Consider the following 23,411-nt stretch of genomic DNA (forward strand, 5'->3'; position numbering starts at 1 on the left):
CGCTTCTCCAGATTCCAAGATCTAATTACAACTAGTGAAACCCTGTGACCTTAACTAGCACTTAGTACACCTTGGCCACCTTGACCATGCCCATGTGAAGACCACTGTCTCTTTGAAAGACCCTGTTTTTGTTATCACGCCCTGCACTCCTTCACTCGCCTCACTCTCTGAAAGCTGTCTCCCTCAATCACTTTTCAATATTCAATCTTAATTTTGTGGAAGTTTAGCATTTTCAATGAGCTGGAGATGAATGATTAATGAATAAATTTAAATGCTTCATTTTGTCCATGGATCATTAGTTAAGTCCTTTGTGGGAAGGACCTGAGAAAGGAGTGAAAATTATTGAGACATTAGCCTGAAGCAATCCAGGGGTAAATAGTGTGCACAAAAGGATGTTGTGTGTGCACTATCCACTGGCTTTCTAAAGAACCCTGGGGAAACACTGTTTTCAATTTGGAATCTTAACTGAATCACATTTAGTACTTGTACAAAATTGATTTTTGTTTCATCATGTTTCAACAATGTCATACTAATGATGCACAACCCAAATGCCTGTTCCATGTAGACTTAAAAAGTTAAGTAAAATGTTTCTGGCTGAACAGTGCTTGTCTAAATCTTAACATGGCGATTACATATTTTGAAATTAGTAAATAATTATTCTCATATAATCCTTGAAAGAGTGCACATGCTGTTGATTCTCCATGCAGTTTTACTGGTCTCAAGGTCGACGCTTTAAGGCTGCTCCTCAGAAATATGTGTTGCCCTCTCGTCCTGTCTGTGTCTGGTTGATAGAGATGCTGTTGTTTTGTTGATACGCCAGATGCCTTTCCTATTCTTGGGGACAGAAGGGGGCAGTGTGAACACAACAACCTTAGAAAGACATAATTGACTGCAGCATGGTCCAGACTACTATCTTAACGAGGCCCTAGCATTTCATGTCGGATGAAGGATAATTATTATTCAGTTAATTTGAATATTAGAAATAATTAGAAATTGGAATATTTAAACTTTTATAGTTTCTTATCTGTCTAAAAGTTTTCTTCTGTAGCTTTGAATTAAATATACTAAATAGTATTATACATTCACAAACATGTAAGCATAATGGCACTGACATGACACCTCATATCAAGCACTAGCACGATGCCACTAGATCTCCAAAAGCACCTTGAAGAGAAAAATGTTTAGTCTGGCTCATATTCCTTACTGACTATATGGTAATATCTCAAACGAAAGTGCCTCCCCAACACATTTATCTACTCTCTTTGCATCCAATCAATCCCCTAAATAAATGAAAGTGAGCCACAACTAGATGTCATCACATTTATCTGCAGGCGTGCCTCAAAGTGCACACACCTAAATGCTGCTACTCTAAAAGCGAGTGGACTGTGGAAATACTGATGGGGCTATTTGACAGCTCAGAAGTATTTTTTTCTATGTTAGATGTTTGTTTCAATATGATGAGGATGGCAAATACAGCACAAGCCTCACTGTGTTGTTGAATTCTGTGATACATCAAAGCTGGTTTAGAGGATTTTTTTGTAGTTTTGTATAAAGGTATATTTTGCAAGAGGCATGTTGGGAAAATCTGATTTACAGGCAGCATGATTCTCAATTTCAGCCTGGCGCCACCATGCAGACGATGGGCCCGTTTCATTTGGATTCACCTCAGTGATCAGTTCTGATCGCTGACGTGAAGCCAAGTGAACGTTCTGTCTTCTCAAGCTAACCAAAATTCTGTTCTGAGATCTTTTTAAAAGCAGGAATATGGAGGTGTCCGGTCTAACCGTCCTGTCTTTGTTCATGAGCAAGTGGAGAGTTGAGCCATGGAGCTGATGAAGTCAAGGAAAGAATGTGAGTGGAGAGAGGTGCTACTGTGTCTAAAATATCAATGAGGGAGATGCTGCCAAGTTTTGGAGTACACAAGAGGGAATAGGTCCTCTGTTAACATAGAGTGGACCAGGCTGTTCTGCCTGCTTTTTATGGTCACTTATAATCTTTCATCTTATGCAGAAGATTTTGTTTTATTTTAACTGCATAATTTTAAACATAGTCTACTGTTCAATCCCCTCAGTATTTATACACTGCAGTGGGTTATTAGGGAGTGTGTTCCTTTAAAGTTTAGGTGACTACAGCATCTGTCATTCAGTCATACTGCATTGCTTAACAATACACTGGAACAGTGTGTTTGCCCAGGTGAGTCTTTAATGTGAAACTCTGCAGAAAACATGCCAAACAAATTCATCAGTATAACAATACATGTTCCTTGTGTTTCCACACTCATTTGATTTCAAAGATATTTATCTTAACAGGATAATAATTTGTGAAAGTCTCTGACATTTGTGGCTAGCTAGCATGATAATAAATCCATGGCTTGGAACATTTTTTAGTTAATTAGAGTCAATCAATCCAAACTTTGCTCACTTACCGGTGTGAAACCGGAGTATAATGAGCAGAAATCAGCATGGTGATTGGAAAACACAAATTACAGCTGTTAAAGAGAAACTCATCCACTTTTCTTCTGTTGATGCCAATGCCTGCTGCGAGGATTTAAAATTAGCATGGCATTCCTTTAATGGATGTTAGGGGAATGTGCTCCTCTATAATTAAAAAAACCTGTTAATATCCTCACAGGCTAAAATAAGAGGGGTGAGTATGATTGTATGACTACCCTTCAAAAGGACATATTGGTCAGTTGATTGAAAAACCTAAAAATTTATTTCATTTTGAAGTTTTAACATGAGACTAGTGTATCTATTGAAAAAAAGGATACACCTATATTATAAAGCACTGCTTACATACAGTATATCCTATTTGTGTGATGTAGTAGTTTTCCTGTTTATGTGTATAATGAGCAAATGAAGTGACACTACATAATGGTGTGTGACCACACCAACGAGGTGGTCAGCACTGCTGCTTCAGTAAGATCAGGTGGCATATTAATGAACTCCCCTTGTGGGACAATCCTTGCTGTTAAAGGCTGTGTGCATCTCTATGGTCAGGGCTACATTCGTATTATTCTTGACATATTCCATGCACCTTACATTCATGGTGTAATGATGTGAGTAATAACCTGGTGATGTTAACAGCACCCTACAGTCAGACCTTTATCTATAGTATGATATGACCCGGCAGCTAGTGGCCACAATGTACATGACCTCACCGCTGGATGTAATTTCCTCTCAAGAGCTCTTGGAAAGGGAGAGCTTATGTTGTTGAGCTCATGTCGTCGGGGCTGGTAACAGCAGCTTGCCATTGTATTAATTATTGTCAGGGAATCCAAGGGGTGTAGATAATACAGAATGCACTGGTTGGTCCCATTTGTTTCACTTGTCAGTGGAGTGAATAATTGGGAGTGCTGACCATATTAGACACAGAGAATTTCTAAAACATACGACTCAAACAGTTGCAACACAAAAGTATGGCTGGGAAATTAGAAAGCTTAATGTCTGCGAATTTCAAATCAGTATGGAATAATTTGCTGGCTTCCCATTGCCAAAGGAATTTACTGAAGTTTTACTCTGACAATAGTCATTCTGACACACAGAATATAAAGAAACCTTGTTTGTCATTATAGTTTACATTTTATTTTTCAAAGTGACTGTACATAATACTTCAACATTATTATTATTTCTGTCTTTTTTTAATGCTGCATTTGTTTCTAAGATAAGTGTCAGATATTCTGCACCCCAACTTCATTCTTTAAAGGCTCGAGAACATTGATACAGTTTTAGTAGACGGGGGTTGCTAATACAATGGGGCTCATCTTGCAATTCTCCCAAGGAATAACTATCAGTCCTGCTACAGCAGCTTCAGCGTCCCTAGGTGACCGCGCCACTGAGCCCGTGCTCGCTCCATCGCACCCCACTCCACGCCTGCTGCCACCCTGAAGGTAGATGCATCACGCTGGGGAGACTGCGCAACAGCAGCCCCCTCTCCCACCAGCCCCCAAACCTCCTCCACGGCACAGTGGCCTCCTGCGGCCCTTACACATCTCTGGGTCTCCAGTGCAGCCATGGTCCCTACAGCCCAGACTCTCCCTCAGGTGAGTCTCCATACCACCTACATGTCTCCTCCCACCTGAGCGGCACAACTGGTATCCTTTTGTCATTTGAGAAATGCCACACACACATACTGTACACACACACACACACACGCTCCTGTGCTCACTCTGAAGGGGACACCGCCTGTTCCTTTCTGCTCACCTCCCGGCTGCCGGCTGACTCTCTGAGCCGTGTCTGTGGTGGCTACGCCATGTGTGGGGATCTAGGGGTTTCAAACAGCAGGCCTCCCATACTCCCTGAATGGCAAATATAAGTGCCTCCAATTTATTACACTGTGGACGGTTTATGAATCATCTCTGACTAAGTTTGATCTCAGATGACAAGCACGCGCTGATCAGTCACAACATCGAAATTTACATCAGAAATATTTAATCAAGTTAGCGCATGACTGCACCTGTTCAAATTTCCTAATTCACCGGGATAAACTGAAGCTGCTATGTTGCACTTTAACTGACCCTTTCACTTTGTCCTCACCTCTATGAATTAAACTCATGCTTCAGGTGAACCCATTTGTTCCTTTCATGTCAAAACTTCTCCCAGGAGGTGACAAGCTGGTACAACCATACCATGAGAAGTTAAAGTTACAGTTTTATTGGTACTCACAATCACAAGCCCTTAACCCTCAGTTTCCATATCCAAAGCAGTCAAATCACATTATAATATGATTTCACACATATCTGTGAACCCCTCTACCATCATATAAAATACATGGGGATAGGTGAATCAAAGGAAGCCTGCTCGTATTTTGACATATAGTTAACGGGAATGGGGTTATAATGCTGATATAATGCTGCTTTATAATTTTGTATTTACTGTAAGCTGCAGTTTGCATTAATCTTGCCTCTTTAAAGATGCTTCCTCCTGCAGCATCTTCTGTTTTCCCCCTTTAAATATTTTTTATCAGACAAAAACCTTTAAACTATAACAGTTTCACTAACACATAAATTACAACTTTCACTTTATAGGTTGCCATACCACACCACACTTAGTTAACAAAATATTTTACAAACAAGATGATATCACCCTCTCCATGATATTAATATGATATGTTCTCTGATCTGTAAACAGCTGGTTATCTTGCTTTTCCACGATAAGAGAAAGTGCTGAGGATTTACGCTTGGTGAGCACATTTGGGCTGAATCTTTCACACGTCACAAATTGCAGATGGGAAGCAGTGATCTTGAACAGCCGATCACATTTCCGTGACCATCTGACACCTTCCATTTAGGAAAATAATACTTTCTATCTTAGCATACCCCTCTGCAGCAGCCAGCAAAAGGAATTATGCCTGGTAGACTTTGCTATTCACAACTTTGGAGCTTCTCTTGTTTTGTTCTGTTACCCTGATTAGATTAAATGTTCACCCTTTAATCAGTTATTCAGGGCCACAAAAATATCTATGCTTTGTGTTGTTTAGTTTTATTTTTATGTGTTATAAACAATGACATATTCATGTTATAATGTAAGCATTACACAGGAAGTTGAATAGTAGCTGAGGGTAAAATAAGAAGCTTATTATAGCATTTCACTGTATGAAGTAGATAATCATGGCTGGGATCTTTGTGTACCCTTTTTTTTTAGCAGCTGTCTCTTTGAAAACTCATGAGTGAACTACAGTATTCAAATCTCATGCAACTGTTGTTATTTACTCTAGTATTTTCCCCTCTTGTGTTTCCATAACGTTGAGGACAAAAAGACTTTTTACCCATAGAGGTAGATATGGTATCTGAGTAATATGACAGATAAATATGAGTCGGGTTAACTGGTACAGAGAGTTGTAAATCACTGTGGTGTGATTCTTTGTCTCAAAGGGTTTAATTAGTCTAGAAATTCTTCTCTTATCTGATGACCCCCCCCACACACACACACGCCCCCCGCGCCTCCTCCCTCTGCACACTGCAACAACTTACAACCATAAACGCCCTGCAATCTGAAGACCAGTGGCCTCAGGAGACTGAGTTGCTACAAAGAGCTGAAAGAGTTGGAAATGGTCATTTTATTGCGTTAGAATAGCTCGCTCGAGACTTGGGTAATGTAGTGCTAACTGAGTGCTAGCACAGATAACAGTATGTGACTCCAAAGTGAAATACAGCAGACTACTGTAATGCTCTGCGGCGTCAAGTGAAAATGAGGCAACACAATAATAGTAGTAAACAACACATACAAACTGCTTTCATGGTGGTTTCAAATTAATACTACAGTATTACAGTTTTCCATCAGTGGTGATTATTATTTGAGTTGCAGCACACAATCTAATCAGTCATCTCGCAGAGTTCATGTAGAATGAATCTGCTCAGTACAACTACAAGTGGGGGATGTGCAGGTTGCGTGCTTGTCAAATACTCAAACATCAAACTATGTTGTGGTTCCATCTATTATAAATGCTACCTATATGTGGCCTGTTATTGCTTGACGCTAGCATGGTGTTGTGCTATTTCATAGTACATGAACAAACCCATTTATCCCTATCTGTCATTTCATAACTTGTGAGGTATCTGTCACTTGTGGTCCCCCGGGAGTCCTCTATGGATGCATTTTTTTTTTTTTTTTAACTCTAATTGAGCTCTTTATTTAATTGACAGTTTAGTCTGTCCTAATAAGTCATTTTTAACTGTTGGTATTGATTGGATTTGCAAGAAAGTTATTTTTGCTTATTTTGAACCTACAACCATTTGATGTCAACCTACTAATGATAAGGATTACAGTGCCTGATCATTCATGGACAGGGTCATCGGAAGGATACAGTCTTAATTTAGATAATAAGATTAGAAGGCTTTGTTTCCAAGTTTTTAATTGTCAGTGTAAGACACGTCAAGCCTCAGTTCAGAGCAGGACAGAACTGAAGGGAGTTTGTATACTGTGGTTGAAGTAAATGAAGCTACCATAAAGTATTATGACAGTAACTAGATGTACAGGAATGGAAGTACCTTGGGGCTTTAAGTTTGTTGTTTGTTTGTGATAGATTGTTCTGAATTGCACTATAAGATCAAATGGGCATCCGCATATGACAACAAGGAGCCTTATTTTCATTATTTCATCCGTCAACTTGTCTTAATGGATAAAGGCCAGTCGTGTGAGCTTTGTGGGTCCGTGGAGGTGAAAGTGTGCAGCCATATGGAATTTAAATATGCAACCAACACTACTGTGCACTGATGGATGCTGTATTAGGTTTCCACCCTTTGTGTTTTCAGGCCCTCAGCTAGACCTCAGGTAGAGAAACAATGGGCTGATCAGACAAGATAATAGCACGTGAAAACACAGTATGTCATGTCAGACTTTATTTTTCTGCTTTTTTCTGGTTTGTGAGTTCACGTCACTTTGGGCACGTGTCGTGTTTCATGGTGATGCTTCTGCCACACAGGAATGAAAAAGGGGGATTTTATATGCTTTAATTCGACATTAGAAACAAGGTGTGTACATTATAGTACATGTGCTATTTGTGATACAGATGCAAAACTTGAGTTTGTGTAGAGCACCTTCTTTTGAAGGACTAGCAGGAGCAGAATGAGATGAGGGGTTATTTTGGCGATGGAGATTAAGGCAGGGGCTTTTTGTCATTTGTGCGAGACAAGCCATTCATCCATCCAGTTCACAGCCAAAAAAAGGCTGGTCCCAGAAATTAGCAGTTTCAGCTCAGCAGCAAAGTCGTCGGGCTGTGAAGGCAGAGAGAAATTGACTAATTAGCAATGCGCACTAAAACTTGACGGTTCTCTCTATAACAGCGAGGGAAAGACTCGGTTTTTCTCCCCCTTTCTCTTTTCTTTCTTCCATAGATGTTTGAAATCGCAGTCATTTACGCTCGACAGTTTTTACAATAGCCTTGAGCCATAATTTTGCGAGTCTCTCCAGCATCCATACCCCTGCATGGTCTCTCTCCACCGGCCATGCACGACCGTTTCTCTCCCCAACCGTGGATTTCCTATTACTCTCGTTACGACTCACTGAGCCCCAGGCCCAAGGATAATGATGTGTTGTTTCTTGGTAGCATAATTTGTCACACGTATATTTCTTCTTCTTCTTCTCTTGCAGAAAGCACAGCTCCCTCTCACACACTCACACACTTCTTGTTAATTCAGAAGAACAAATGATCAACGTCAACAAATAACCTGAAATAGTGACTTTATGAGTTGGAATCAATGGTTATTTTGAGACACCACCGACCATAGACTTTAAAGGAAAGGACACTTCTTTAAAGGAGAACAAAGGAAAATTCAAGTGAGATTATTTTGGGAACCTGAAGCTTACTTTCTTTTTTTTGTGTGTCAAGAGCTCAAGTCAGGTAAGTTTGGCTCCTTCTCAGGCGAGCTGCTCACATCATTTAGTTGTGACAGGCGCTTTTAGTGAATCTGGCGACAACGTTACAGCACGCTTGTGTCAAGTTTACACACACCACGCACATAGGAATAGCTTTTGTACTGCCTATGAAACAATAGATATGCATTTTACATTTAACTTTGCCGAAAGCTGCATTTCAGTGAATATTTTTCGATACTCACGTCCGCGTAACTCAGGTACTGTAGGCTACGAGCGAAACGCGCCCGTGCTGCTGCTCGGAGACAAACTAATTGCTTTTGTATGACTCCGTAAACCTGTGCGATGTGTAATGTCCTCACTGTGGGGGTGTGCAGCAAGATAGGAGAAGGGATAAGCGTTAGCTGAATGCTGCATGTTATCCGTCCACCGTTGTCTCTTTTTCCTTATCCGACAACTTCAGCCGCGTTACGGAGAGGGGGGGGAGGAAGCGCTGCAGCATCTCCGTATCCTCGTTTTGTTTTGACAGCGCCCTTCAAAACCTCAGCCTCCATTTAAATCATCTTTCTCTCGAGTTAAGAATGAATAACAGTGGCACGCTGTGGGAACTACTGCGTTTTTGTTTGTTGCTTTACGACCAGAGCTCAAAGTTGAAAGCGACTGAAGCCGTATTGGATGTAGATTCTCGCCGGCAGGCATGGCATGATGGTTATTCCCCGCTGGATGGACGCGAGATCTGCTCAGTAACTTACTCGAGAAATCGTTTGCTTTTATAATAGTTGCCTGATAGAATCTGTAGGCTGCGTGTGTTGTGCAAATAAATGACCTGAGGTAAATGGCTTGCATGGTTTATTTGTTGCCTAGGTGGCGTTCACAGTCAGGAAGTCATGTCCAGATCGGGTGATAGAACATCCACCTTTGACCCAACACACAGTGACACCCTGCTGCACGGGCTCAATCTCTTATGGAGAAAACAGCTTTTCTGTGATGTGACTCTCACTGCCCAGGGACAGCAGTTCCACTGCCACAGAGCTGTGCTGGCATCCTGCTCCCAGTATTTCAGATCTCTCTTCTCTTCCCATAATGTAATCAACAACGAGGGGAGCAAAGGGGACCAGGGCAGCAGTGGGACCCCCTCATCCTCTCCTGACGACAAGCTGGTGACCCCTAGTGCCAGGCCCATCAATAACCTGGTACTCCAGGGCTGCTCCTCCATTGGACTACGATTAGTACTGGAGTACCTGTACACTGCCAACGTGACTCTTTCCCTGGACACAGTGGAAGAGGTGCTGTCAGTCAGCAAGATCCTCAACATCCCCCAGATTACCAAGCTCAGCGTGCAGTTCCTCAATGACCAGATCTCTGTGCAGAACTACAAGCAGATCTGCAAGATTGCTGCACTCCATGGACTGGATGAGACCAAGAAGCTGGCCAACAAGTACCTGGTGGAGGATGTGCTGCTGCTGAACTTTGAGGAGATGTGTGCCATGCTAGATGCTCTGCCACCTCCGGTGGAGTCAGAGCTGGCTCTGTTCCAGATGTCAGTCCTCTGGCTGGAGCATGACCGGGAGACTCGCATGCACTATGCGCCGGACCTTATGAAGAGGCTGCGCTTTGCCCTTATACCTGCTCCAGAGCTGGTGGAGAGGGTGCAGTCTGTTGACTTCATGAGGAGTGACCCTGTGTGCCAGAAACTACTCCTGGATGCCATGAACTACCACCTAATGCCCTTCAGGCAGCACTGCAGGCAGACCGTGGCCAGCAGGTGAGGATGAGACAGACAAACATACACAGATACAAAATGACAAATACACATATAGGCACCCACACACACACAGACACACACACACACACACAACAGCAATGAGGTGTGTGAGAGTGGACGGAAGGCAATTAAATGCCTCCCACTTGTTAAATTTGAACAAATTGCCAACTCAAGTATTGCCCACTTGCTCATGTACTGGTCTCATCGCCTGTGTAGTCGAGAGCATGGAGGTGGTCAGTCAGAGATGTGCGGTTTGAGGCCCAGTTAATGGGGATTGTGGGGGTTTTCCTGTACAAGAATGCCAGCTGTCAAGGGGCTTGATTTACTCTATGCTGCACTGTACAAGGTTACCTTATGTTTTAGTGAAGAAAAAACAACTCTATTTCTTCGCACATCTGTGTAATTGCTCTCTAATCAGTGTAGACAAGTTGCAGCAAACCAGATAAAGGTTTTGCGTTCGATGTGTAGTAGCTCTCATGAATACAATTTGAAATGCTGTAATTAAATTGTTACCAGAATTACATAGTAATTACATAATAATTCCAGTATAAGTACAAGGATACTCCAGCTATTGAGGTCACAATAAACAAAAATGAAATACAGTCAGAGGGAATTCAATAATCCTTGGTACATATTTGAGAAAATGCAGCATTTATTAAATAAGGGACAATTTGACATTGCTGCCTATATTCAGGTTAGTCACATGTGTCTCACACAAAAATAGGCCAAACAACATGTCTCACTTCCATGTTTGTCCTGATCAGCACTTTACAGAGCTGGTAAGTAGACACACATTGTCAGTAAGTTGATTGATTGATGGGGCTGTTGTCATGTTTTGTTTACAGAGCTGACTGTACAGTCAAGGCTGAAAATCTTTTCAGTAGTGATTGCATCAATATTTTTCAATTCACTGCTTATGTCTTCAAAGAGCAGAAAATTAGAGCCCTGACATTGAGAATCTCCAAACTTGAAAATCAGATTTTTCAAAGAATCTTTAAGTGAAATTCTTTTGCATGTATCTATTCCAGCACTGACCCAATAACATATCTATCCCCACATATGGATCTAAACGAGCAAAGAATCAGGAATCCTCATAATTAGTTTCACATGCCACTGTTTCTCTCCTCTCTCAATTAATCACCATTATCTATGTCCAGGGGCTCATTTGCATATGAATAACCCCAAAACACTTCAGAGTGGGCCAGTAGCAGAGAGAATGTACCGAGACGACGGTGATTTTCCCAAGCATAGAAAAATAAAACATGAAAAAGGAAAAAAGGTGAATGTGACTGAATATAAAGGCCAGCTACTCTTAATCTTTTTACTGCATATTGTGATTAATTGCTGGATTTGTTATGAAATCCATTAGGAGCCAGATAATGGTCATTAATGTACAGTAAGTGTGCAGCTTTCGGGTTATATATCATATACAAACAGCGGGAAATATCTCACAACTGGCTCAGAGATGTCACATGAATCACTGTAGCCAATGAAATGGAGACAGTGTATAGGCAGGTTTATGTACTCAATTGCGCTTTTAGCCTCCAGCATGGCACCCTGCACGACTGTCCTCGCTTCACAGCTAATTGAAAAGATATCTGTAGAGTACAATAACCATTCAGTAACACATCAAAAGGATAAGTACACTGTTGAGCAATTTTTTTTGTTAATAGTGATAAAACGTGACCACATATTGCTTGTCTCAAGTTCAGAAGTTGTACCCAGACAAGGAGCAGTTATTCATTCAACCATGGATTTGCTCTTTATTTCATCGGTTGATTGTTTCATTCATACATTGAGCATTTTCAGAGTGAAAAATTACAACATGCTGGGTAAGTGCTGGTAATGCTATCAAAGTAATTATGCAAATGAAGGAATTAAAGGTGTCTTGGTTCAGGTTGTGCTTATTTTGGCCTTTGGGTGTTTATTTCAAGTCTCAATACCTGTTTTGTTCTCTGTTTCTGAACACTTGTTCACACACTCACACTTTTGACATTACAGGATCCGTTCCAATAAGAGAATGCTGTTACTGGTGGGTGGTTTGCCTCCTGGACCTGATCGTCTCCCCAGCAATTTGGTCCAGTACTATGACGACGAGAAAAAGACATGGAAGATCCTCACAAGTGAGTAGCAAAGCCTCTGCTGCCTTTTTTTTTTTTTTTCCTGAGGCATCTTGTGTTAGTGACTTTTATGATGAGAGGAAGTTGTTCCTATGGATGACTTTAACACAGGTTAATTTCCACAGAAAATGAGGGGAAGGAGTTCCCTAAATCCTTTAGGTAATAATGTATCACTATCACTTTTAATATAAGTTTTTAATCAGAGCGTGACTTCACAGCACTGTGGAGCTTCATGCCCGGTTTCCCTTGTATTTGCTGAAATATGCTGGCAGGATGCATGATGAGATTTACTTGAATCTAATGATCTATTGTGGCAGAGATAGAACAATAATGAATGCCATCTCTCCAAAGTAGCTTTTAAATGTAGCTTTATCATTCGCTCACATTGATCAATACATGAGATTGAATTACCCCGTACATACGAAAATGCAGCATTGAATTAGCCTGTTCACCTATGAGTTAAATACCAAAGAGATGGATGGGGTTAGTGGAACACATCACTTGTAATGGTGATACAAACGTTCACAAGCAAATGTATGATTTTAATTGACTGAAATGCAAAAATATAAAATAAAAGACATATCCTATAACCTGCTGGGATTTATACTATGGTACAGCATATGGTATTGATTTCACTATGTCATATTGAAAGCAAGTTGTCATAGTTTCCCCCCCTCCATTAAAAAAAGTCATGTGTCTATAGAACATCTGTGAAGCCTTTGTGAGTTTACCAAACGCACTCCTGCAGCACTCACCTCTGTAAAGTATACTAAGCTCTTTTTTCTCTCTGTCTTCCCTGACCTTTGAAGGCTCAGCACTATATTGTTGCCATATTGCAAAGGTCAAACAAGAGATAATGGGAAACCATATTTGTGCTTTGCATCATCATTGCCAGACCTATTGAGTTTTTGTCCCTTTGTTTTGGTTGGAGCCATATCTCAGCAGTGTCTCTTTATTCGTACATATTAGCCATAGGGTCTGCTTTTCTGTCAGCTTGGCACTGTGCAGTTGGTTCTCACTTTATGGCACAAGTTTTTCTTGATTCAGATATGGTATTTCTCTTGTTGCTTCTTAAATTCATTAGAAGTTGTGCACATCGTTTCTTCCTCTGCTCAAATATCTTTGCAGTTGTTTGCTATTTTAGCTCATGTTTGGCCAAATCTATCAGGGTGCATTTTACTAAAGGAGCCATGCATAAACAGCAGTCTGAGTCTCTCTGGTGTTTATATTGTCATTTTCTCATTTAACTCACACTCATGGGATTAAACCGCAACAAGCAAAAGGTCAACAGGGATTTCCATCACTCAAAACTAAAAAGTTAACACTCAAATGGTCCGTGGCCAAGTGGAAGGACAAAACTGCAAAATCATCCCCTTAACACATCAGTGACCATCTGATGTAGCCTCCACACAATGGATGTGGAATAGAAGATTATTAACATTCAATCATAACTTTTCAATGAGGCGAAACCTGAGAGGGACAGCCTTTGATTAAGACATTCATCAACACAATTTGGAAAGAATCTGATCCCTCTCGATGTGTCGGATATATCTACTGCTCGCTGATTCCAGTGTAAAGTTTGCCATCTAGTGTACCCACAGCAGCGTGGAAGAACACAAAACAAAGGCAGGCACGGGCTAAGCAGCCACGATGCTGGACTATTCTCCTCTTATTCCTCAAACCAACCTGATATTAAAATCTCCCACTTGGAAATGGACCTCATCCACACAGCATGACCTAGAACAAAGGAATTCAGCTCAGTGGGATGCAATTGTAATGGTGTTAAAGGCACGTCAGAGCTCGAGCAGCAGTGGTGCATTAGCTGTGGAGTCATTCAACCAACCCCGACTGTGCCTCTATGCAGAGGTTTCTGACTCCCTCTAGTGAGCCCTAGAGCTCACTGTAGACTGGAGTGATGGCGTCCATCTCATAGAGGACGTGCTCATCCTGCCCTCCTATGGCTGTTCACACCCAGAGTTAGTGGAAGATTTCATGGAAAAGGGACACATAGGTAGATTAATTTCACACTCTTTCCCAGGTGATAATTCTCAGTAAAGTCTTACACATTGAAAAGGGAAAATAATAGATATGTGTTATTATTTTCACTGCACAAGACTATTACAGTCGTCGCAGTTATTATAGCTTGCCACTTATCCCACTGTTCACCTGTGTCTGAGGGACGTGTAGAGGTAGGGCACATGTCCCAAAACCTCCCACAGCACTCCTCGTACTGTAGCCTGTGACATACTGTAAAGCAGTAATCTTCTTTTCACGGGGGTACGAGATGATTTTTAGAATGAGTACAAGTCGCGAGACATCAAATAAAAAGCCGCCCATCCGTGTCCTATATACTGCTGACTGAATGATAATGTAAATAGCATGTAAGGGAATTTGGCAGTCATATGGCACTCGTCTTTGAGGTGCACTGGAGGCAGGCAACCTAATCCCTTCGTTCGAGATAAAGCTGTGTTTAGTGTATGTAGTATTAGTTCCTATCTGAGACTCCCCTCCCATAGAGGACCGGCACATGTCAGCCAGCCAGAGTGAGATTGCAGGGAGAGGCCAATTGGAAAGAAATGAGATTCAAGGCTGTCTAATTTTGCAGCAACTGTGATCCATCAGGCGTTGTGGAGGTGACAGTGGAAATGACTGATGGAGACAGACAGGTGGGCTTTAACATTTCACTGATTTGTGCTCAAAAAGCACCGGGCCTGAGATTTATTGAGTGAACACGATCATGTTCATTATGACTGTCACCTAAGACCATTTCTCTACATCTCAATGGGGTCACTTCAGCAGAAGAAGATGGAGGAGGAGGGGGGGGCACAAAAACATACACAAGGGAAAATCCTCCACAAGGTGTTCTGCTGCAGCTGTGGGTTTGTAGCCGTTTATGCCAATGTGTGCTAACACAGGATGAGGAATGTGATATACAAAAGATCATAGTTGTTGAATGTGCTCTTTATATTACTGGATGGTAGCTGCTGTGGCATGTTTTAATGCTCGAGGAAGAGAAAAGAAAAGGTGTTGCTGGGTGAGATTTTGTCCTTAAATTACTTACGGCAGGTGAGTTAATCCCCCACAACAGAAACACATTTACCTTACCTTATAGATAAATAGACAGATAGATACACAGATACACGGATAGATATTGCCCTGACAAACAGGAGACCGTTTTACTCTGCCTCATACTTTCATTTGTTCCACTTTAAGAGTCAACAGGCTTGATTCCCCACAAGAAATCACTTCCTGTAGATGGATGAATGGAAGGTTACCAAACAAAAGCAGTGAGGAGAGGAAATAAATCCTATAACATTGGCTCACACTGAGGATTGTGAAATAGATGTTTGCCTGTGTCACCGTAACAAGCACGTTGGCCTGTTGTGATGAGTGCACTGCAAATTAAATCAATCTTGACATTATCATGTACTGTGAGCACTTGTCGTTGAACAATAGGACACGCAGCACGACGACATAAAAATAGTCACTGACTGGCAAACACAGCCAGTGTAACTATTGCTTATTGAAAATGAAGATAACATTTTGTAGATGTGTATAAATTATGAATTGTGACTAACATTTATTGTTCAGATCAGTAGACTTGTATCAGGGATCGGCAATTACTGTTCAACCAGTGCTCGTTTTTCGAAGCTTTCTTCAATGTAGTTTTACAATACAAAACAAAATTGATCTATAGAACTTTTTTTTAGGATATCTAAGGGCAGATGTATTTTTTAGTGCATTAAGTGCTAACAGAGCTACATCAGGTTATCTTAATAGTCATTTGGCAAAAAACACCCCATTCACTCGTTGCCCTAAAAAAAAGATTTTCTGCACACGCTTCCTTTTAAACCACCACTTATTGTGTTTGTGAGATTATTATCTGCTACTCACGAGTTAATTAGATTTTAGTTCAACAGCAGAGTTAAGGTTAGGGCTGTCCATAGTACAGCCTGAATAGCCTGGTTTACATGCTGGTCTTCAGTTGGGGTATTTGATGATACAAAGTCATATTTATTGTGTTTATATTAGCCTTGTATTTCTAATGTTTTTTGTTTTTTTTTTACATCTATAAGAAATCATATAAAAGGCCAAATTGGGGTACTACTGACCTACATCACTCTCATGTTTAGTGACTGACACCTTTGATTTTTGTGCCTCGTCCAGTAATGCCTTATAACAGCGCCCATCACTGCGTGGTGGAGGTGGAGAACTTCTTGCTGCTGCTGGGTGGAGAGGACCAGTGGAACCCCAATGGTACAGTAACACAACGGACTGAACGTCTTGCTTTCCAGTGACTTCATACGGCACATTTGTCAGTGTTTACTTAATTCAGAGAGCACTCTGAGCCAGAGTTGATGTAAGTTCAAACCCATCAGAGTTAATGTAGCACTTTGAGATAGTTTCAAACACTCATCCTTGAGCCAGATCAGCTCTGAGTGGACAAACAACACTCCAGTCAACACTCATCAATAATTGGCACAGAAAAATAACTGTTAGTAACACTGAAATATTTGTGGTGTAGAAGTGTCAAGAGTGCTTTTTGTGATATGGTGGTAACTCACCGCCATAGTAAGAAACACAAGACTGTAAATGATCAAAAATTCTGTCCTTTTGTTCTTATTCCGTTCATTATCAACAATACAGTACATCCGTTTGTATAGCTCTGAGAATAAAAACCAACACCATCCATCATTAGAGACCATTTAACGTTTTAATGTTTTACAGATGATTGTACAAAACCAGATCGCTCTATTATTGGATAAACAAGACTTGAGTTAACACTTGTTTACTCCAATGGTGGTGAAAAAGAGTTAGAGATTTGCATTTTGTTGGTACATTCAAAACCTTACTTCAGTAAAAGTATGTAAGCATTTAGTGTGTAAAGTAAAAGTACTCTGCTTGGCTTAATATTGCTGCTGCATTAATGTGTATGTTGCATTTTACTGCTGTAGTTCTTAAAGGTTGGGCTAATATTAACTACTTTATGTACTGTTGGGTATTTCAATCTGCAGCAATACATCATATTCTGTAATTGCAGTTAATTATTCTGTATTCAATGTGATTTTGTCTGTTTTGCAGGAAAGCACAGCACTAATTTTGTCAGCCGCTATGATCCCAGATTCAACAGTTGGATACAGTTGCCTCCGATGCAGGAGAGGTAAGTCTATTTGCTGTTGAATACAGAATTTTTATTCATTCATATGTACAGGTCATTTGATGGTGTCTAAGAGACGGTAGGATTTTTTTAGGCATCTTGGAAGAAATACACAAACATTTTCATCAGTTTACATACAGACATTGTTTCTATAACTCTATATTTATTGGCATTAAAATTCTATGTATTTCTGAAGTTAGAATATTAAAGAAATGTCCTCTGCAAAAGTAAGAACACCCATTATAGTGGTATGAAAACAGGTGCTCACAGCTGGTAAGCATGTAACTAGCCCTAAGCAGTTAAAATCTATCCTCTCCGTCTAACACACAAACTGTAGAAAATCCTACATTAAATCTTGTCATTGCTGGTTTAATGATGTTGTCTGGTTGACACTTCCTTCCTCAGGAGAGCCAGTTTCTTTGCCTGCCGCCTGGATAAGCACCTGTATGTGATTGGTGGTAGGAACGAGACTGGCTACCTCTCCAGTGTGGAGTCCTACAACCTGGAGACTAACGAGTGGAACTATGTGTCGTCTCTGCCACAGCCTCTGGCTGCCCATGCAGGAGCAGTGCACAATGGCAAGATCTACATATCAGGTCAGGAGAGGAGCTGTCACGCAGTCACACTTATTATCCCGTCTTCTTTTGTCATGAAAAACCTGTTGAGCTTTCTGCAAATTATTTATCATCACTCTGCTATAATGTTCCTTGCTCAGCATTTCATAAGTATTTGGCATCTACTAACAATATTAATCAATAATCTTTATAAACACAGTTGGAAGATGTACTGCTGTGATATTAAAACAACAGTGACCATAGACAACAACTATAAACACATATTGTTAGCCTCATAGCATAATTGCCTAAGTAATTTTTTGGCCAAATTGAGATATCTGCCTAACTCTACTCTCCTGACACTGCTGCTTCATCCTGCCTTATCGCCCGAAAAACCTTAAAATATGACTTAGGCAATTATGCTATGAGGCTAACGATATGCCTTTCAGAATAAAGCAGAAGTGCAATGCACAGAACTTTCATTCAAGTACAAACAGGCAGTTTTACTTTGTAGTATTCTGGAAAGTTTAGAGGCAAATATTGCACTTTTTACATCGTTACATTTGCTTGACAGCTACAGTTAATAGTTACTTTGCAGATTAAGATATAATCCATGAAACGTGATCAATTTATCAAATATAATCTATTGTTACAGATTAAATTATACAGCAGTTATATTAAGTCGTTAAATTAACCTTCACCAAGACCCTTTACAGCATTAAAGTGCTGCTTACAGAGAAATGAATCACGATTTATAATTAATTAACGTAATTACTAATTAATTAACTTTATAATAATATAACCCTAATGAGAACTTGCTATTAAACATTGCTGATAATGCTTTAGTACTTTTGCATGAGAAATATTTTGAATAGAGGACTTAGAGAGCTCAGTTCTCTCTGACTCCATGCCCCCAGGTTTTTTTCATTTTCAAACTTGTAATCTTCAGACCCAATCAATGTTTAGCGCAGCGCCGACTGCTTACGCGAAAAGTAGTAGTGCTCTTATGTACTTTGATGTGTGAAATCAGTGGAGTTCCTCTTAAATCAGGAACAAGCGAGCTCTACATCTTTTCATCCTCTGTCCAGGCTGACGGCCAAATGTCCAACTCTTCTCTGAAAGGCTGGACAGAAAAATCCAGATTGGCGTTTTTCTTCCCAAAGACATGATGTAATACTCGCTTTACCCTTTTGATTTGATTGTCACGGGGTTTCTTGCAAAGTGCAGACTTGCAGTTTAAAGGTGCCATCAAATGCTGAAGCACAAAGGATTTGAAACCGACTCCATGTAACTTCAGTCTAAAGCCTATAAAAACACTGTCCGCTGTCTGAAATCTATAATGGCTTCTTTTGTTTTAGTGACATTGAAATCCGTCAAACACTCGCCACACCAACACAGAAAGTCATAAACCAAAATCCTCCTCTTCCAAAACTATCACTGAATCATCTGTGAACTTTATGATGTGACTGTTGTACTGTATTATGCAGCATGCCAGTCATTAAAATATGAAACCAGAAGCAGGGAACAAAGGCACCAACCTTGAGTGGAACCTGTGTTTGAATAGAGGTTGGAGAAGGCTCCATTAACTCTGACGCAGTGCGATCTGTCAGACCCCCGCCCCCTAAGGAAAAAAAAAACATCTAAGCAATGTGACAAAGATCAAGAGCCAACAAGTTTCTCTGTAAGCACATGTGGCTGGATAGTATTAAATGTAAAGAAAGAAATCTGTTATTACTAATCATATTTTATCATATGAACCCTGGTAATTACTAGGTTTAACAATAAATCAATGGTTTTCTTTTTTAATAAGGACTATCATTGATCAGCATACACGTGTCAATTTGCCCTACAGAGTATATTAGAGTGTGTCACAGTATTAAAGTTCTATTTCCCTGTCGCAGGAGGAGTTCACAATGGAGAATATGTGTCATGGCTCTACTGTTATGACCCCATAATGGACGTGTGGGCTAGGAAACAGGATATGAACACAAAGCGTGCCATTCATGCCCTGGCTGGAATGAATGACCGCCTATATGCTATTGGTGGAAACCATTTGAAAGGTAAGTACTAGAGCATTTCAGAAAATGAACAGATAGCAGATCAAGACTGTTTCTTTTTTTTTTTCTAAGCTGTATGAAAGAGATGCCGCCATTATGAGCAGGCAACGATGACCTTTATTATACTACTGTAGTGACCCCACAGTCCCTCCCTCTCTTTCACACTTCATCATTCAAGGTACAAAATGAAAAAAACTGGACCAACAACTAAATTGCTGTTATGTGTTGTTCATTTTGTTTTGATCAACAAAACAGAATGCTGGCATTTGAATGGGAATTATGAAAAAGCTCAAGTTAAATGTGTTTCTTTCCCTACCAATTTAAAAGACTGTTAAATGTACATTTACAGTACATGGTGAACAGTTTGCAAACTCTAATTGGTTTTTCACAGTCACAGATTCAAATTCAGCACATGAAAATGTTCCATAAGTGCACTGAGATCTGTCTTCTTTGATCCATTACTGCACGTGTGTGTCTCTGTGTATCTGCACGTCTTTGTCCCTGGTCTGTTTGTGTCGGGTGAACGTAGCTTCTTTACTGTGTGGGTGGGTGTTTGTACATTCATTTTAATTTAAAACACATTGAGTTCATTTATAGTGAAACGTGTTATATTACTACAAGCCCTTGCCTTCATATGTTGGCAATGTGCAGGTACTTTCAGGAAAAGCAGACGCTTGTAAATATGCTCAAGCAGACTTCAGAGGCCCTCAGAGGAATGAGGAAAGAAAACAGATTCTCTGGACTGATCCAGATGTCAATGTTTCATCTGATTTTTCTCCTGTATTTACCTGCATATATAGTGGCTATTATGTTGCTGTATATATTCAGCAACAAGTGTAAAGAATATATTGAGCTGGACCTGCTGTGCAGTGATGGCCTGTCAGCTGCATATGATGCACTACATTCAAACCTTGATTTAGAATCTCATGTATTTCTTTATAACATTAAATATGAACGACTACATATGCAACAATCAAACAAGTGAAATTAAACAAACTGAAGTTGGGGGAAAAAAAAACATTCTTAAGTTTATTTAGAGTTTAACACTTTCAGCTAATCTGCAGCTAATCCGGACTGCGCGGCCGTGGTTTGATCAGATTAAATATGTGGTTGCCTGACAACATAAGAAAACATATTTTGATTCATATGCTGTAAAATCCTGATTGGTGCACAGAAGTATGTGACCTTTCTCCAACTGGGCCCCCCACTGAAAAAAAAAAACAGTAAGAAGAGTCCTCTAAAGTCAAACGGTTTATTACTGCACCCTGAACCTACAATTACAGGGCTTATTGACTGCACGTGATACACTGAAGTACTGACATTTTAAGATATTTTTTCCCCCTCTCTTACAAAGGTTTCTCCCATCTAGACGTAATGCTGGTGGAGTGTTACGACCCGAAAGCTGACCAGTGGAACATCCTGCAGACGCCCATCCTAGAGGGTCGCAGTGGCCCGGGCTGTGCTGTTTTAGATGACAGCATCTTCCTCGTGGGGGGCTACAGCTGGAGCATGGTATATTCTTACACATCAGATTATGTTATTTTAGATCAGAGGATAAAGCTGGCAAAGTATTTTTGTTATTAAGAACAAATCCCATGAAAAGACAGAAACCAACAATCTTGGCACTGTCGCTTTTAGCAAATAATACTCAAACAGGAATAAGTACTGGATTTATGGTGGACTATTTTCAGCTGCCGGTTAGTCCACATTTGCACTCTAGCGAGTATTTCTAGCAGGAGGATGGTATTTTTGGAACTAACTGAAAATGAAGTACAGTGTGTGTATTCATGGTAATGCAGGAAGGTGACAGCAAGTGCAACACTGTGCCTCATTGATGTGTTTTTAATGGTGTTTGGACAACAGTGGAATCCGCTGCACAGAGCAATAAGCTATATCCAGCTTCGACTACACAGCCAATACTCATTAGTTTTGGTCTTTTTATGGAATTTGTTGACAAAAGAAAAATCCAGAAAACCACGAGAGTTAATCTTTAAAGTAGCCCCTGCTGTTTTTGACGACATGCATTCATGTAAAGCCGAGTTTTTCCATTCTGCTTTTACCAAAACTGCACTGAGAGGAATGAGGCGAATGACTTGATTTTCTTTTTTTCCCCCAGGGGGCCTATAAGTCTTCTACCATCTGCTACAGCCCAGAGAAAGGAACATGGACAGAGTTGGAGGGAGAGGTGGCAGAGCCCTTAGCGGGCCCAGCCTGTTCCACCGTCATACTGCCTGCCTGCCTTCCCTTTAACAAATGACAACTAAGGGCAAGTAAGGGCAAGGAGCAGCAGAGTGAATGGGGGGAGGACCATCAATAAGCAAAACAGTTGTCAACAATTTTGTGACAAACCCTCCGGTCAGACGACGGGGGTGTGTATAAATTATTTTTTTACAGGTTTGACCAGAGCACTTTCGTTATTCCAAACTGAAGGTTTCAAAAAAAAAAGAAAAAAACAATTGTGTAGCTCATGTATTTAAACTCATCTGTGTTCTGAGAAATGGTCAGTTTCATATTTGATTTGATTTAAACTGATAGTAAGTGTTTTTGGCTTCTCTTCTATAGCACGCATAGTGTTGAACTGAATTATAGCTTTCAGATCCATTGTATCTTGTATTCAGTAGAGGCATAATTCAAGCAAAACGCAGTGTTGTTTCATGGACTGACACTGGGAGGAAAGGTGATCAATCCCAGGCTGTCATGGGGTTAAGTTAAACTAGGGCTGGGTGAGTTACATTAACCGTGATGATCAAAGTGTATAAATATTCGTCATCGCTCACGTTATAACTCATCTTCCTCTGGCTGGACTGTGCACTTACCCTGCTGCACCACCTGGTCGCATCACGATGCAGCTGTTTTGTTGTCTCTCTGAAACAAACATATTTACTTGTCTAAGCATTTCCCGAAACTGCATCTGTCATTATTTAACAGACATTGTATGAACAAAAATGCATTGTAACAAGACCTGCAAGCAGGGGTCCAAACACTGTAAAAAAGACAGTACGTGCTGAACTGTATGAGGACGTGTCCATAGCACCCAGCCCTAACTTTTAACTAATTATCTTCAGAATTCACACCCTAACTAAAGTCGTGTTTCTGTATAACTTGTTAAACAGAGAGACTTCCTTACAGGAATCTCATAATAATCTGCTTGACAGAAGAAAAAACTCTCCAAATGTTTGTGGCTACTATTCTTCACGCTGCAAGCACAACAATTTAAGGTTAACGTTTGATCCTTAAATATTCCTACAACGCACTAATGTTCACATTAATTACACAATGATGGTACAATCAAATTGTAATTGCTAGCCAGCGTATTTATGGGTAGCATGTTTGGGTAAACAGATGGAGAGGACGGTAGTTTGGTTTGTTCTCTTCACAAGTTAATGTCTTTTTATGAGGCTACGTAGCCTCGACGGGAGTTTAATCTTTAATGTATGAAAAACAA

General features: G+C 40.4%; 1 protein-coding gene across 1 annotated transcript; it reads left to right on the top strand.

Moving 5' to 3' along the window:
• Positions 1-3,911: 3,911 nt before the first annotated feature.
• klhl14 (kelch-like family member 14) lies at positions 3,912-22,402 on the top strand. The gene is made up of 9 exons (XM_070974448.1): positions 3,912-4,042; positions 9,177-10,077; positions 12,079-12,200; positions 16,365-16,454; positions 17,280-17,358; positions 17,761-17,951; positions 19,811-19,969; positions 21,321-21,478; positions 22,083-22,402. Exons 2-9 carry the CDS (start codon positions 9,200-9,202, stop codon positions 22,221-22,223), a joined length of 1,818 nt encoding a protein of 605 aa, XP_070830549.1. The 5' UTR covers positions 3,912-4,042; positions 9,177-9,199; the 3' UTR covers positions 22,224-22,402.
• Positions 22,403-23,411: the final 1,009 nt, after the last annotated feature.

This window comes from Chaetodon trifascialis, chromosome 11 (genome assembly GCF_039877785.1).
Source record: "Chaetodon trifascialis isolate fChaTrf1 chromosome 11, fChaTrf1.hap1, whole genome shotgun sequence".
NCBI classification, from domain to species: Eukaryota; Metazoa; Chordata; class Actinopteri; order Chaetodontiformes; family Chaetodontidae; genus Chaetodon; species Chaetodon trifascialis.

What these genes read in the sequence shown, in the direction of transcription:
- klhl14 (XM_070974448.1), top strand. Translation starts at nt 9,200, where the DNA reads ATGTCCAGATCGGGTGATAGAACATCCACCTTTGACCCAACACACAGT. An exon ending in GGACCAGTGGAACCCCAATG is followed by an intron (nt 16,455 to 17,279) that starts GTACAGTAACAC and finishes TCTGTTTTGCAG; the next exon opens with GAAAGCACAGCACTAATTTT. An exon ending in TTGCCTCCGATGCAGGAGAG is followed by an intron (nt 17,359 to 17,760) that starts GTAAGTCTATTT and finishes TTCCTTCCTCAG; the next exon opens with GAGAGCCAGTTTCTTTGCCT.